This window comes from Conger conger, chromosome 17, assembly GCF_963514075.1.
Source record: "Conger conger chromosome 17, fConCon1.1, whole genome shotgun sequence".
Taxonomy (NCBI): Eukaryota; Metazoa; Chordata; class Actinopteri; order Anguilliformes; family Congridae; genus Conger; species Conger conger.
In genome coordinates this window covers 13,471,519-13,489,018 of record NC_083776.1, presented here as the reverse complement: position 1 = coordinate 13,489,018, position 17,500 = coordinate 13,471,519, and the positions used below count along the sequence as shown (strand labels likewise).

The following is a 17,500-nucleotide window of genomic DNA, read 5'->3' as shown; positions in this document are numbered from 1 at the left end:
AAATTAAATGGCTATTCTGTGTTGTGAATACAGTTATACTGAATGTAAGGAAAGAAATGTACATTTATCTTTGCACAGGACACATCTTTTCACACTATTTCAGCGAACACTTTTCCCCAGTTGGCCTGTTTCTGTTCGTCACTTTAAATCTGTGCGTACTGTGCGCGCCCCCTGGCCCTCGATCACGGATAAATGAAGATAAATTCAGGCAAAAAGAGGTCAGTCGTAAACTAGCCCCATTAATACACTTTTAAATTCACATATGTGGCAAAGTGAAAATACGACAACTGCAAGCATACAGAAACCAGGCTAAGGAAATCATATGAACGAGACCTGCAAGTTGGTACACAACAGCACAAAGCCAGGCACAAAGGTCTGCTCTGAGCAGGCCGGTGCTCCAGATAAGAGAGGATGAAGGGGCCTGAATGGGGCCTGAACGGGGCTCTCTCCTGTGACATGCACCCATCTTCACCTCCTCCTCTCCTCCCCTCCTCCTGCAGATACCCATCTCTCCTTATCTCTCCGTACGGGCCACGGTCGCTCAACCCCAGCCGGCCCGGACAGACAGACGGACGGACGGACGGGGGTGTCAGGGCTGTCACTGCACGGGGCCCAGTAATTATCCGAAACGCTTTAACCCTTAAGGCACCTGGAGAGGTCCTCCGCAAAAACAGCCCGTTTCAGAAGAAATGGAGTCAAGAATTTCAAACGCACATTTGGACCCAGGTCTGCTCGTGTCCCGGCTGCACCAAGACCACCTTTCAAAGCCCGGTAACAAACAGCCTTCACAACAGCACACACTGTTTCTGATCGAACAATCCATGAACAATCTAAATACCAGACTATGACCAGAGACCGTCCCAGTCTGACCGTGTCATGCCGGAACGCGGCGATTAAACGCGGCGAGTTTGTATGGGGGGAAAAGAGACAACTTCCGCCGACTCTGGACACTAAAACACATCTCAAGGCCTCTTCAGAGCTAAGGTGCCTGGGGGAAACTAACAGGAGGGCAGTCAGAGGGGAAACAGTCTCGGGGAATCCGTCTGGGGGTTAAAGAGCACAAATCACCTTTGTAATTACGCACGAGAACAAGAGACTTTGAAGTTGCAGCCAACATCTGTTGGGCCAAAAAGAAGCCAGAGGCTACTTGGGCCTATAGAACCTACCCTAAACAAAAGACTACAACCGTTAGCGTCTCTGCTAAGCACACCAGGGGCAGCTCAGCTCACAAGATATTACTGACAGCGGCCCAGCGAGGAACAGGCCTCATGGGGAGTCTCATACGTCATTTCCCTAACGAGGGACCGAGGGAATAACTATGGAAGGCCATTGGAGGAAAGAAATTAAAACAAACCAGAAACAGGTGAGGACATGAGATCATTGGGACTGCAGTCCGCTGGAACACATCAGAAGCCACTGTGACCTTATAGGCCAGGACTCCGGGGGTGTGTAAAGCAATGGAAAATCAGACCCATTTTGTGCCAACCTTGATGCATCTCGACAGAAGAGAAGGGCCAGCACCGGGGCCAGGGACTCAAAAATTGGCTTTCAACCAAAGCACAGCACAGCACTGATGCAGGCCAGAGAGGAGAACGTGAGCGGACATGAGCACTCCCAGACTACGCTCGTGGGCGCAGAAGCAGGGAAAGGCCTCATCTGATAGGAGACGGGAAAGAAGCCATAGCCCACTATGCGCAGCAGGGGCAGCGGATTCAGGGTTTTAGGGGGTTAGTGTTGAGTGCTTCAGAGCCATGGTTCAATGACAGAGATCTGCTGAGAGAGAAGAAACTTGACACAGGGAAATATGCTGTTCCAGCTTTAAGGTGGAACAGGACCAGGATACAGAGAAAGATGCTTTTCCAAGTTTAGGGTAGAATAGGACCAGGATTCAGGGAAAATACGCTGTTCCAGCTTTAAAGTGGAACAAGGCCAAGATGCAGGGAAATAGGCTGTTCCAGGTTTCAGGAAAAATAGGACCACGATGCAGGAAAATATGCTGTTCCAGGTTGAAGGTGGAACAGGATCAGGAGGTCATTTACCTTCTGCTGTGCCGGAGCTGCCGTCTGCCTTGAAGTTGCTGGTGCTCTTCTTCCGACGGTGCTTCTTGCGGTTGGCGTGGGGTGAGGGTGGGGGGTCCACCTTGGGGCTGGTGGTGCCAGAAATACTGGGGCTGGAGCACAGAGACTCCCCAAGACCCGTGTCTGTGAAGAGAGAGAGCAGAGCTTCTGTATGAAACTACATTACCCAGATACTCCCGAAAACCCATGTCTGTGAAAAGAGATGGCAGTGTTAACATGTCTGAAACTATGTTACCCAGAGACTCCCGAAGACACATGTCTGTGAAGAGAGAGGGCAGTGTTAACATGTCTCTGGGAGTCTCTGGGTAATGTAGTTTCAAAGAGCCATGTCTGTGAAGAGAGAGGGCAGTGTTAACATGTCTCCGAAACTACATTACCCAGACTCCCCACTACCTGTGTCTGTGACGAGAGAGGGCAGAGCACTAGCACGTCTCGGAAACTACATTACCCAGAGACTCCCCAACACAGGGCAGCGCTCTGACTTAGGGCCGCTCTGTAGTATGGGGCCGCTCTCGTAGGCCATCATGAGGCAGTTTCACTTTTCATGCGCAGAGCTGACAGCTGTGACTGCGGGCTGAATGAAATAACATCAATATCACAGCGAGCCGCGGGAGTGATGGTGCCCCCTCCCCCTCCCCCGACGCGGCGCTCACTCCCAGCCCCGCGCCATGCCAGACAGCCCCAAGGACACCCATAACTTATTTTACAATCATTTAGTCTCAGCTCAAGTGGAAAACGTGACAACTTATCTCTGCTGACAAGATGCCATCCCACAGAACACAATTAACTGTTGCGGATTAACTGCCCCTCCATCTGCATCTTACCCCCACCCCCCCGGCCGGGCTCCGTCTCCCCCACATCTGCCCCCCTTACCTGGACACCCCCCCCAGCAGCACGCCCTACCTCTGCCTTCTGCTCATCAGCCTCTCCTGTCTCTCTCTCAGGTCCCTCCTCTTTCCTCTCAACCTCTCAGGCAAAACATTTTGCTGAGGTTTACCCAAAAAGCTACACTCATTCTAAACAGTTTGCGATGTTCTGCGACTGACTTTTTTGGGCATGCTGTGGACTCTATGGGCAAGGCAGAGGAACCAGGAAGACAGCTCTACTGTCGAGAAGCAATGCCACCCAATCACTCGCCCAGGTTCAACCCTGACACGGTTTCTGATTGGTCCACAGCAGGTTTAAGGTGGAAGAGGACCAAAAAACACACCAATAAACTCTGAGACATTCCAAGTTTACGGTGGAATTAAGCACCGACTCCCACACACAATGTGAACTCAGACTTCCCACCCAACCTCTACTGATGTAGCTCCATGGTGGGCTTGTGATACAGAGGTTTCAGGTTCAATTTACAACCGTAACAGCACACTACAGTAAACTACATTCCTAAACCAAGATCCCACTATATAGAAAAACCATTAGTTAAAAACAAACATAAGCAGTGTAAGTAACTGTGGAAAATAGCATGCAATCTCCTAAATGTCACGTAAATGTCCAGTGGGCTTCAATTCAACGTTTAAATCTGTCCAGATTCGGGAAAGTGGCTGCAGAAGCTGAGCCCCCACTGGGCAGCCCCCGGGGGGCAGCGGCGGAAGTGTACTACACTCATCTCCTGAGCCGACGGGAAGGGGGAGGGGAGGCTGTTTGCAGGGGTAAACAGGAAAAGACGAGGGCTCAGATGCCCCACGGACAGGGAGAAATTAAAATAGGAATGTTTGCCCACAGGTCAGGACAATGAAGATTAGGGTGACAACCCCCCCCACCCCCCAAAAGGCAGCTCTCTCATTTGCAGAAGGCTCTCCCAAAACCCCTCCCCCCACCGCCCGAGCCAACCCCCCCAGTCCGTGCCCAATGACTCCAATCCCCTAATTAGAGCCACAGCCATTAGTCTTGTTAGTAACTGTTTTTAAATAATTGAGGGGAAAAGGCAACAATAAAAAATTATAAAAAAGGGCAAACCTATTACTGTGTGCTCGGGGGCCATGTTAGCTGAAACGGGGGAGAGGGGCCCTGGAGGGGACGGGGGACAGCAGAGTCAGAGACCACGCCTCTCTTCTCCACACGGCCTGGCCTGGCCTGGCCCGCTCTCCCCTCCCTATCACTCTCAGTTCCCTTTAACTAACACAACATAACCCAACATAAAATAACATAAGATAATGGCCAGAACAGGCCATTCAGCCCAGCAATGCTCGCCTTTTCCTACCCCTAAGTGTACCTACTGCTTAGTTTGCCTAAAAGCTAAATAGTATCTAGCATCGTACCACGACTGGTCTGGAAACCCCCCAGCGTCTCTGCCTTCACGACATGTCCCAGCAAGCTATTCCACACATTGACCACTGGCTGCTCAAATTTTTTGCGATGATAATGGTTTGATAACGCAGCCTAGTTTCAGGCAAAATGTTGCGTATGCAGAAGGAAAAACGAAAAACTGATGAAACAAGCAACACATTCCTAACGACACAATGAAAACTGTGCCGTTACAAATGCTTAATAAGCCATTAACTACTCAGAAAGTAAACAGAGGTAGATGTTGCTGATCTATGTGTGATACACTGGAATACTAAGAGTTAAAGTTTAACAGCAGGATAATATGAGAGTACCTATTAAGAGGAACACATCTCCAGCAAAATCCCAGCCTTTAAAGTGCCGGTGTTAGATCCGATGCTACCCCGTGTCAAACGAACAGACCGTTATCTTCTGGAATAAGGATAAAGAATAAAGCGAGAAGCACAATGAGCGTTTTCAGTTTTCTTACCTGTCCAAATGATTCATTTGAAAAACCCAAGGACTTAAAAGCTCTCTCCTTTGATGGCGAGCAAGATTCAATTTTTATGAATATATATATATATATATATATATATATATATATATATTCTTGCTTAAATGGAGCGAGGCACCTACCTTTCTTCTACCCGCGAACATCAAAACGAGCGGGAATCAGTCTCGGAAGATTTAGGCCTTGTTCCTCGGCCTAGCCCTAATCACGGCTGAGGCGGCTGGAGGGCGGCGGAGGCCGAGGGTCACTAAGCTGAGCTGGGGGTGGGGGTGGCACCAAGCCTGGAGAAGACAAGACGAGGGGGCCTCTCTCCACCGTCTCCTCCCACTGCTGAGGACATAACTAGCGGCTCTTCAGAGACCCGTGGGGCCATGAGAACTTCGGCTAATTACTTTATCGCTGCATTTATTTCTCTCTCTCTCTTTAATGTCAGCGAAGCAGGATCTCATTTCTGTAAGCTCCCAGGGCTAGAGGTGACAACTTCCAAGTCATCCAGCCGTCACAACACATCCAGTCAGCCTGTGCATCGGTACATCATTAGGTCTGCACAAAGGTTATTTTTAAAGAAAGAGGGGGGCTTACGTGGCAAACAATGCTTTCAGACAACTTTGAGTAGCGCGCAGCTAACAGGCCTGACAGAGGCCTCCAGGACTCTATGTCCGCCATCAGCACCCAGCTAGCGACCACGCTACCTTCACAATACCCCTTACACTGGCTTTCAGAGAATGTTACATGAATATTATTACACTTTCACAGTAGCATTTTAATGCCAAGCACAAATCCCACGAAGGATTAGTACCAGCTAAAAATAATTTCCAACCACCGATTTTCCTCTCCGCTGTCTCTTCGATCAGGCAACACCAAGCAGCACCGAGCCAAGCAAGACCAAGCCAAACAAGAGGCAAAACAATTCCTTTTCTGTCACTGTTCTGAACAGGGACACATGGATACCTAGCTACATTATGTCTGCTATTTACACAGAGGAGGCATTCTGACAAAATACTCAGAATAGCACTCAAGTTCTGTCCTTGCGTGGTTACAGAGCGGAGAAATGATCCAACTCATTTGGCCTGAAGTGTCATTCTCCCGACATCTTTTTGAATCACTCGGGAAGGAACCAGGTCACCTACATTATGGTCCATGACCGTGAAAAGCAGCATTAGATAGCTGACCATAATCGAACAGATTCACTTTGAGCATTCAATTGCAGAACCGGTGGTAACAATAGTTGTAGGGCTTCAATTTAAAGCCCTGCGATTGACCGCTTCATTGATTTCCTATGGAAACTCAATGGAAGGCTTTCCCCTTTGGGATAGGGCCTGGAGCGTTTATGAAATTTTTGTGGGTGTGCCCTCTCTTGCTGCCTGTATTTGGCTCATGGCCTGAACTCTGGGCCATAATTCTGCTCACAGGAGCTATAGCAGACGTTGAGGGAAAACCAGAAATCAGAAGTGGCTATGCGGTACCTCACTGCCCCCATTGGAACTGTGTAGTTTTCTTGGACATCAAAGAAGGACAAACCCTCACGTGCCAACCGGAGACGAAGATATGACCATTTCGAAAGGGCTGTTTGGGGTTGCGACTCCAACCGGGCGGACAGACAGACGGACGGACGGACAAGGGCTACGAGCGCGTCAAAGGCAGCACTGCGAGCCACAGCTGCCTCCCTGTGACAGGCCTTGGCACCGTGCCCTGCAGACGCGCGTTTAAGCATTTCACAGCTTTAATAGCCGTCTCAGGGAGGCCAGCGTGGCCGATGGCGGCGGACAGGACCCCGTCACTCTCACTGAGTGTCAGAGCGGCGTGTGAATAGTCTGCCCGCTGTCCGTCAGACGAGGTGACACAACGTAAACAGCCAGCATCAGAGAGAGCGGCACTACTACAGCGGCAACAGCCCGGGAGCTGAAACTCCATAACTATGGTGAAACGTCAACAACTACTATTATAGGCTTTATTATTATTATGTATTTTAAGCAGCTGCATATCCTGATATTCACGTTCAGAAGGCTTCTGCCAGTCTGTCTCCTGAGAGCAGCCACTCGCACAGACGCTTACCTGCTGCTTTACCTGTTTGCCAAACACAGTTCAGCACACCTAGCACAACGCAGGGGACTATATTTGTCTAACGAGAAATGCTCGCTGAAAATTCAAGTGTCACCAACTAGCAATTCATGCCAAGCCCTGAAACTGGCGATGGCAAGCTTTAAGCGATATTGAATAACTGGAATCCATTGGAAATCCAATGTGCTTTTGGGGAAATAAATGAGAGGGTTAAATGACAGAAGAATGAAAGCAGAAGACCTGCCCGAAAAGCATACCCTCTTCTCAGACCTCTCCAAGAGATGGGGGGGGGGGCTAATTGAAAAATCTGGGCACTTTTTATCCTCATCTCCTTAAAATGAATCTGGAGTTGATAATCGTGGTCTTTGAACGGCCATTAGTTTGATAAACAGTTAAAGCAGCATTAGGCCATGGCAGCTGAATCAATGGGAGATGTACGAGAAATCCAGGATGAGACAGTTACACCCCTTCCCCACCCCGTGACTGCCTCATTGTGTCTCGGCCCAGACTAACCCAACTGGAGCTGACTGCTGACCGCTCTCCCAATGCCACAGGGCTGACTGCAGGTGTAAGAGAGGCCTGCAGGTGTAACATAGCTGACTGCAGGTGTAAGAGAGAACAGCGTCTCCAACAGTCAGTCACTGCATGAGTAACGGCAATGGCCGAGTGTGATACGCCCTGTCTGTAAGAGAGCAGCCAGTAGTTGAAACAGACACAGCTGACTGCCATTCAGACTCTGTGTCACAGCCAGGCCCTCCTCTTGCGTGTGTATACGTGTGAGTCGGGGGGCGTACGTGTATGTGTGCATGCGTGCGTGTGTTGGGGGGCATGCGTGTGTGTGTGTATGTGCGTGTGAGTGTGTGCGCGTGTGTGTGCATGTGTGTGCATGTGTGTGCAGGCGTGTGTGCAGGCGTGTGTGTGTGTGTGTGTATGTGTGTGTGCGCGTGGCACGTGTGTGTGTGTGTGTATGTGTGTGTGGCACGTGTGTGTGTGTGTGTGTGTGTGTGTGTGTGTGTGTGTGTTGGGGGGCTGAGCGTACCTGTGCTGATGCCGGAGTTGGCGATGACCGTGGCTTCACTCCACTGGTCAGCGCTGGACACGGAGTAGGACCGCTGGTGCATGCCGTCCGGCCGGCTGTTGAAGGACACCAGGCTGATCCCACTGGCCATCTGAGAGGCAGACGAGCTGCTGGTCACCTGGCCTGGAGAGAGGGAGGACAACACATACAATAACATATAACACTGTCTCAATAGGAGGAACTGATGAGATGTAACACAAGGAGGAACCCATAAGATGCAACACACAAGGAGGAACCCATAAGATGTAACGCACTAGGATGAAGCAATAACATGTAACACACTCAGAATAAAAATAAGTCAAGGCTGTTACAGTTTCTGCTTAAGAGACAAACTCAACTAGGTGGTATTTTTGCCTTTCATGTCTTAGACGAGCAACAGAAGCCAACAACTCATGCCAAATCCTCCTCCCTGATAACAAACTGGCTCAATAACCCAATCCTTCTCCAGAGCCCATTCAGGGCCCGGTAACCTCTCACGACACATTATAAACCATAGACGTGCTAATAGAAGCCAGATATCCTCCACAACCCGGCAGTTACACTTCACAGCTGTGCAGAACAGAGAACACCTTCTACAGAGGAGAGAGGTTTTTCTGGGATGGTCTTCAGTCCTTACACTGTGTTATCAGCACCATCACTGTCATCTACTTTACTACTGCTTGTGCTAGATTTACTGTTAGCAGCCGTGGTCACGTTATTCATTAAATATTACTAAGTTAGTTAGCAAACTTACAATTGTAATGAAAGCATAAATCTATTTTAACAGTTGTATGTATAAAAATGAAATGCTGAAAGCTGAACCAGTGGAAATGCAGTCAAATGGAGATGCAAGAACTGGGATGTTGTTCGGAAAGGAAGACGGGGAGGGCCTATCTATTCTCAATCAGCGTTAACGAGCACATTACCGGTGCATCGTAAACTGCACCTCTCTTTAATAATGAGCGAGACTCTTGTGATTTAAACAGAGTAGCATTATCCATCTCGCAGTGGCTGTTTTCCCCTCATCCTTTCCATCTTATTTTGCTAAATTCCTCAAGGTTTGACGCCGAATCGTCCACTCGTCCGTCTGAACCTCGTTCTCCTCTCCTTCAATCCCGCCCGGTGACAGAGCTCCTTTTAAACACACACTTAGGAAGCTAAAAGTAAAAAAATATACCTGCTTCAACTTTGATGTATAACGGCGTGATTTGTGTGGGGGATATATGGCGGGCCTCTACCGTCCGCCTACGGGGAACTCCACCAACCGAAATGTCACGTCTCAATTTAATCTCCTTCGAAACGAATAAATAAGGCTCTCTCTTGCCTAATGAGCACCTTTTGTTAAATGGGAACATTAATATATATATAGAATTGACTGAGAGAGAGAGAGAAGGAGAGAGGGAAGAGGGAAGAGAGAAGCAGGCAGTTAGAAACGCGATCGGCAGTTGAAGGGGAGGAGGGACAGCGGCTGAAGCACAAATGGAGTGAGCCCTTGGTAACTGGCGGGAATGAAACGCGGCGCGCTCCATTGTGGGGTTTTGGCGGTTGGAGCGGTGACACAATGGCGGGGTTGAAAGGCCCGGGCCGATTTGGGAAGCCTCCAGCCGCACAATGGGGCGATAACGTGTCCTTAAGCGCGGCCAATGAGCTGTCACTCGCCGCAGCCAATTACTCCTCACACGTGTCAATCAAAGAGGGAGATATAAGGGGGCCCATTAGCCCAACCCTTTCAGCTCTGCTCCTAATGCGCCACGGACTCATTAATCCAACACAGGTCACAGCCCTGTACGAGAGTGCAGAGATACACGCATCCCCACGGCCACTCACACACACATAAACACACACACACACACACACACACATACACTCACACACACACACACACACACACACACACACACACACACACATATAAACACACACACACACACATAAACACACACACACACACACACAAACACACAAACACACAAACACACACACACACACACACATCCATACATACACACTCTCACACACACACACATCCATACATTCACACTCACACACACACACACACACATAAACACACACAAACATAAACACACACACACACACACATACATACATACACACACACACATAAACACACACACATAAACACACAGACACACATACACACACACACACACACGCACATAAACACACACACACACACACACACACACACAAACACACACACACATAAATACATAAACACACACACACACACACACATAAACACAGATATGCGTTTCCCCACTCCCACTCACACACACACACACATATACACACATACATTCATACACAAACACAGACAGACACACATAAACAAACAGATTCATACACAGATTTAAACACAAACACAGAGAGACAAACACACACACACACACAAACACACACACACACACACACAGAGCTATATATGGAACTACAGACATAAACATGCAAGACAGTAGTAATAACAAAAAGGTACAAAGGCACAATGAGTAGGTACAACACTAAGATACTCAATAAACAAACAGAAGAGATATAATGTAATCCTAAAAACCACCATATTTCCAATGTTTTTGTTGCCTTACAAATTCACTAATCTGTCTATTTCTCTCACGTTCTCGATCTCATTAGAGTCCATTCTTAGAGCTGGCTGAGTGGAGAGAGGACTCAGATTGCATTAATATTCATGACGATAATTAGTACATGTATTACGGGTCACTGAATAGTCATGCTATTAGTTTTGTCACAGCGAATCACGTGTGCTCTGTTAACATGCTTAAAGGTGAGGCAGCACCATGGAAACCATGTGTCTACAACTCAAAGATGAAAATGAAAAACAAGTCAATACAAATTATCTATTATAAATAACAACAACAGCAAGTGAGAACCAGAGTGAGAATGAGAGCTGCAAGACTGCAGGACAAGCTGTGGCTCCTGCGAGAATGTGGCATGAGGGTCGAATTAATAAAAATAAAAAGTGATTATATGCTGGACCGACACTGCAGGTAGACTCACCTCTGGTTCTGATACATGCGTGTGCGTGTGTGTGTGTGTGTGTACATGTATGTATGTGTGTGTGTGTGTGGTAATGATTCTCACGCTGGTTATGATTCAGTAGGAGTCAGACTCATATAGAGTGTACTGTGTGTCTGTTTGGAAATGATTCAGTAGGAGTCAGACTCATACAGAGCGTCTTGTGTGTTTGTGGTAATGATTCAGTAGGAGTCAGACTCATATAGAGCATGCTGTGTTTGTGGTAATGATTCAGTAGGAGTCAGACTCATATAGAGCGTACTGTGTGTCTGTTTGGTAATGATTCAGTAGGAGTCAGACTCATATAGAGCGTACTGTGTGTCTGTTTGGTAATGATTCAGTAGGAGTCAGACTCATACAGAGCGTCTTGTGTGTTAGTGGTAATGATTCAGTAGGAGTCAGACTCATACAGAGCGTCTTGTGTGTTTGCGGTAATGATTCAGTAGGAGTCAGACTCATATAGAGCATGCTGTGTTTATGGTAATGATTCAGTAGGAGTCAGACTCATATAGAGCGTACTGTGTGTCTGTTTGGTAATGATTCAGTAGGAGTCAGACTCATATAGAGCGTACTGTGTGTCTGTTTGGTAATGATTCAGTAGGAGTCAGACTCATACAGAGCGTCTTGTGTGTTAGTGGTAATGATTCAGTAGGAGTCAGACTCATACAGAGCGTCTTGTGTGTTTGCGGTAATGATTCAGTAGGAGTCAGACTCATATAGAGCATGCTGTGTTTATGGTAATGATTCAGTAGGAGTCAGACTCATATAGAGCATACTGCGTGTCTGTTTGGTAATGATTCAGAAGGAGTCAGACTCATACAGAGCATGCTGTGTTTGTGGTATTGATTCTCACCCTGGTTCTGGCCCAGCTGCATGTTGCTCATGTCCTTGGCGAGGCCGTTGGTTTTGGGGCTGGACACGGAGGAGCAGGTGGAGACGGCGCGGGGGGGGCGTTTGCCCGGGACCTTCACAGTGGTGCGCAGGAGGTCCACCTCTTTACCATGGATGTTCTGCATGTAGTCCTGTGAGCAGGGATAAACACACACAGGGTTACACACATGGCACACACACACACACAGGGCCATAGCTAGTTGGGGTGATGATTCTAGGGACCCACAGCAGTAGAGGGCCCACAAAAAGTCCAGTTAAAAAAATGGCTCCAAGAATTCTCAGCTCCTCCCCTGCCCACCCAGACACGCAGACACGCAGACACACATGCACACACGCAGACACACAGCAAGCAGTATTTTACAGACAGCATGAAAAATAAAAGGAAGCACCTAAAAGACTATGCAAACACGCGGCTGTGGTCAAGTGTAGCTAACCTCGTGCACGGGAACACTTCCTTTCATCTCAATAATTAAACAAGCCCTAATTACTCATTATTTCAGCGCTGCTCCCTCCAGTCGATCGGGACCTTGGCCCCGCGCTCTGAAAGCCCCCCGGGGGGGGTTTCCCCCTGCGGAAAACACGAACCGCACGCGTCCCACCGCCCCCTCCACGGGGGTCACACCAAACCCTGGCTCATTGAAGAGGGGAAACACCCCGCCACGCACGACGCCTCCATCAAAGGGGACCACACCACGGCGGCGTCTGCCGAGGAGGGCAAGGACGACATGTCGGGATGAGAAGGCGACAAGACCCCCCCCGCCCCACGCGCACACACACACACACGCCGCCCTGTCTCACCCTCTCCACACGAGAGACTGACAAAATGGCATTTCAAAGCCAAGTGCTCTCGACAGCGTTTAACAAGCCACCAGAGAGCTCTTGAGCTGGGGCCCCTGAAGAGCCATCAGCGCCCTGCAACAGCTTGACGGAGGTAATTGCATCTCCATTTGCATTTCGCCCCTTTATCATTCGCACACTGGGAACGGGGGGGGGGCAGTGATCCGGACCCCACACACCACATACGGAGGACACGCTGTGCGTGCGTGTGTGTGTGTGTGTGTGTGTGTGTGAAAGAGTATGTGTGTGTGTGTGTGTGTGTGTGTGTGTGTGTGTGCATGTGTGAATGAGAGTATGTGTGTGTTTATGTGTGTGTGTGTGAAAGAGTATGTGTATGTGTGTGTGTGTGCATGTGTGAATGAGTATGTGTGTGTTTATGTGTGTATGTGTGTATGTGTGTATGTGTGCATGTGTGTGTGCGTGCGTGTGTGCTGTGCGTGTGTGTGCATGTGCGTGTGTGTGCATGTGTGTGTGTGTGTGTGTGTGCATGTGTGTGCATGTTTGTGCGTGCGTGTGTGTGTGTGTGTGTGTGTGTGTGTGTGTGTGATCATACACACGACAGATTAGCAGGATGGAGGGCTTGTAAGTAGAACAAAAGTACAGATCTTATGTGATGTCCTGTCAGAGACCACACACACACGTGGAAATAAAACATTTTAAAAATCAATTCATGCACTTGAATAATTTTTTTAGAAGATATGTAGTTTGCCAGCAACAGGATTTCCTTCATTTTCAGGGTGGGAGTGTTATCAAGTTTCAGCGCTAATTATCCTGCATCCATTGCCACGCTCTTAATTAGTAGCATTAATGTGATTTCTTTTCACATAGTCGAGCAATTAAGGCCCATGATTGAGTTTCATTCTATTAGCCTCAACAAACAGTCTAATTGATGGTGGCCCTACAGATGTGGAGAACCTGCTGGATGCTAAGAGCACTTGACAAAGCTTCTTTTTTTTTCTTTTTTTTTTGGTGGGGGGGGGTTGGGTTAAAACAAATGATCAGCGCTTAATGTGGAGCTGTTCATTGGGCGAGCTCTCCGATATCCCACCGGCTCGGTGGCCTATACCGGCCTGTCCTGTCCTTCGCCGTCAGCTGTCCAACTTCCGGCAAACGGGACGCTACCAGATCCATCGTATTTCCAGAGCACGAGCTAAATTGTCCCGAGGCACTGGGAGAACGTGGATCTCGTTACGCACCGAACCCGAGTTACATGTAACATACGGGTAAGGGGGCCATGGGTGGGGGTGGAGGTTCTGAAAGCTGGACTATTCAAATATCAGATTGATCAATTAACAGCGACACGATTAATATGAATCACCGAGTGAACTTATTCAAGCACTCTTCTCCTCTCCACCTGCATCCAGCATCTCACCGGCAGGGCTCCAGCGTTCTCGCTGTAATCCAGGTTTTAATTAAAACTAACATTACGCTCTGATTGCATTCCAGGAGGACAGAGAGGAAATAATATCAATAAAACCGCGGCGGGACAGCACGTCGTGTCCGCGTGCGCGAACAACCCCGGGAAGGCGGGCAATTAGGAGGAGCCATTAGGGTAATGTTATACGTTATCAACGCGGCAAATGGGCAAACAGATGATGTAGAGGCCCAGATGAATCTTACTCCGTCAGCGCAGGCCCTGACAGCGAGGCGGTGGGAAACACGCCAGGAGGCTCGCTATCCCAGCAGGCACCGGGGCCAACGGGAGAGAAAACGCAGAGCGAGAAAAGAATGAAGTGACCGTTTGAGCAGCAATAGTGTTGTCAGAAAGCCCACACAGGTGAAAGGTGCTGAAGTGACTTCCTTTCATTAAGCCGGCCCATTTGTGTTACTTAGCCGACGCTTAGCAACAAGACTCATCCATGGTAATGTCAGTTCTGCACTGCAGTCCAAAACAACTACTGAAATACATTTAACCAAAGAAGGAAAACTTAAACTGCAAATGCTGATGGACTGTCCATGGCAATTAGCATTGCCAGTTAACTCCACTGGCCAGAACGTGATATCTTTTTTGTGTAACCCAACAAGAATATGTTGCAATCATTTCAACTTTAGCATTATGAAGAATAATGTTTTAAAATTGTAGGACAAACACGAGTCAAAACGCAAAAATATGAAAAATAAGTAATCCTAGCAGACAACAACAGCCTCGCTGATTTCCCCATACAAACAATTTAACTAATTAGACCAATTAAGCAGGGTAATTGGTTGGCACAGAAGACGTGCATTCACACAGAGGGGTCAGGGCTCAGAGAGCAGGAAGCCGGGGTCACAGAGGAAGAAGTGGGGATGAAGGAAGAGGAAGCCGGTGTCACAGAGCAGGAAGTGGGGATGATGGAACAGGAAGCCGGGGTCACCGAGCAGGAAGTGGGGATGAGGGAACAGGAAGCCGGGGTCACAGAGCAGGAAGTGGGGATGAGGGAACAGGAAGCTGGGGTCAGGGACACTCACGTGGAGGCTGGGATGGTAGGTCAGCACGCCGTTGTCGCATAGGGTGACGTACTTCTTCTTCCACTCTTTATTTAGAGACTTCCCACTGCGCTTCAGGAGCATTCCCTACAGAGAGAGAGAGAGATATAATAATTAGTATTATGTTTATATAGCACAATCCTGGGATGCTGAACAGTTGACCAAAATACATATAGAGTATTCTAATATGGTGACCCTCCCAAACAAACACATCAAGCATTAAACTTGTAATAATCTAGTAAAGCACACACTGCAATAATAACAATGAATGCAGGGTGTCAAGGATATTGCGGGTATCACAGATTCTGTGATGGGCAGTTCTGTGACTTTCTGGTTTTTTATACATCAGGCTGTGCTTTTACTCCCCTTGTTTGTGCCATCTAGTGGTAAAACAAAGGTACTACGGATGCTTTCGGCAGGAGCTGAATTTCAGCAGAGGGAGGGTGCGAGGGTACGGTAATGTCATGGAGAACATTATTTTGGGGAGTGGGCGCCCTATTGGGAGATCCCCGTTTCAGGAGCGGGGTGACTTTGCGCCGAACTTGGAGCACCCCTCTCCTTCCGACGAGAACGTCTGGCAATGTTAATGTTATAAATGTTAAGCGATGGTGTTATAGGAAATCTATGCTGTGGCATCTCGCAGTGTCTGCAGGCTGTGATGAAATGGCGCTCATAAATTTATATTAAAGGCCTGTTCGATGGCAATTATTTACCAACAAAGATTTATTGATCCCTGCTTCAGTCAAAGGATTGTGGCGCGGGGCGGGGGAAGGAAGGGGGGTCCGGGTGAGCGACAGAGGCACCTCGATAATGACCTCAAGAAGTACCTGCTCCTCCGGAGTCGGAAGGCAGCAAGCTCTCAGCTCATATGCAAATCCTGCGCTTCGAATCCCCACCCTGGCACTCCCTACTAGGGTCCTCTCTGTCTGGAACCCTTTCAGCTTTCCTGCTGTCCGAGTACAGATAGAACATACCTAGTCTACTCTCTTCTGAAATAAAAAATAAACACAGATGTGACGGCTCGATGCTCACATTTTCTTCAAGGAGCAAAAAAAAAAGTTTAAAAATTCAGGAGCACACCACACAAATGCACCCCAATTAGGAGATGTGCTCCTCAGTTATTTTTCCAGTTAGCATACATGGATTTTCTATATTCCTAAAACGGGAGCACTGTAGAGCCCAGGATGTACCAACACAGACCCTCAAACAAACTATCTTTACACAGACATGGCTTCAATATCTCACAGGTCAAATGATCTGTGAGTGCTAGGGTCTAAATGAGGAGTCGGTTTGTGGATGTGACCATAATTGGATTTAAGTTTATTTGCAGTAACCAAAATGGTCGCCGATCGTTTGGGGTAGGAGTGTGTCGGGTTCGACTTCAAGACCAGAAGCTGTATCCACCAACCCCAACTGCCTCAGTACATATCCAGCAATATCAGTCAGTGATTTGTAAAATGAATGCGCACGCAGTATCAAAGCACGTCTGCGCAGGAAATAGCAAAGTGGAATATCATTCCGTATCATTCCTGCATGCGTTACAGAAACTACACTTAGTGTTTATTCGATGACCCATTATTTTTTTCAAACGGCTTCTTTTTTTTCTTAGTCAGTGGCAATAAAAAAACCTTGGATAACGACCCCGGAACAGCGACTAACTGCGGTTTGTTTATGCATACAAAAGGAGAAAAAAATCAGTTACGGGAGCGAGACAGGGTTTTTTTGTATTATTTATTATTAATTCCCTTTTTTCGCACAAATATAGGAGGACACATTAGTCCGGGGATCTGACCATTACCGCACTCTCCTACGCACATCAGCCGCGCCTGGCTGGCTGGCTAACAGGCAACCGCCCACACTTCATTTCAGCCAAATTCATTAAGCAAGAGGGGAATAAAACTGTCCGCTGATTAGCAATTACTCCGTATCTGCTGTGTGTGTCAGTTCACTGGACTTGTTAAACATTAACACTGCAGACAAGGGAAATTAATAGAGTCCAACAGTGTCTGGGAAAAGGATCACGCAACGCGGAGGCTGACAGCGAGACTCGGAGGAGGGGCCCTTCCGTAAACAAATAACGTCGTTTTCCTACGTTCTGTTTACGGCGGCCGGACGATGCCCGCGAAAGGATGATAAAAAGAACAAACCGGGGGGGGGGGGGGGAATCTAAACCGCGATAAATGAGAGGTAGCCGCGCATTTCAATTTCCATTCAAATTAAAGGCTAACTTGCTCTTGGCCTTTCAAACTTCTCGATCAACGGAGTGTGAAACTGCGAGGACCTTAA

General features: G+C 48.1%; 1 protein-coding gene across 3 annotated transcripts in view; it reads right to left on the bottom strand.

Annotated features, from left to right (window-relative positions):
• The window catches only part of agap1 (ArfGAP with GTPase domain, ankyrin repeat and PH domain 1), a 154,636-nt gene that overhangs the window by 34,868 nt on the left and 102,268 nt on the right, over positions 1 to 17,500 (bottom strand). For all 3 annotated transcript variants that reach the window (XM_061225842.1, XM_061225843.1, XM_061225841.1), the window contains 4 exons: positions 15,197 to 15,301; positions 11,874 to 12,042; positions 7,955 to 8,116; positions 2,040 to 2,201 (listed from right to left, as the gene is read on the bottom strand). In XM_061225842.1, coding sequence (XP_061081826.1) covers positions 2,040 to 2,201; positions 7,955 to 8,116; positions 11,874 to 12,042; positions 15,197 to 15,301 — 598 coding nt within the window. The remainder of the gene's footprint in view (positions 1 to 2,039; positions 2,202 to 7,954; positions 8,117 to 11,873; positions 12,043 to 15,196; positions 15,302 to 17,500) is intronic.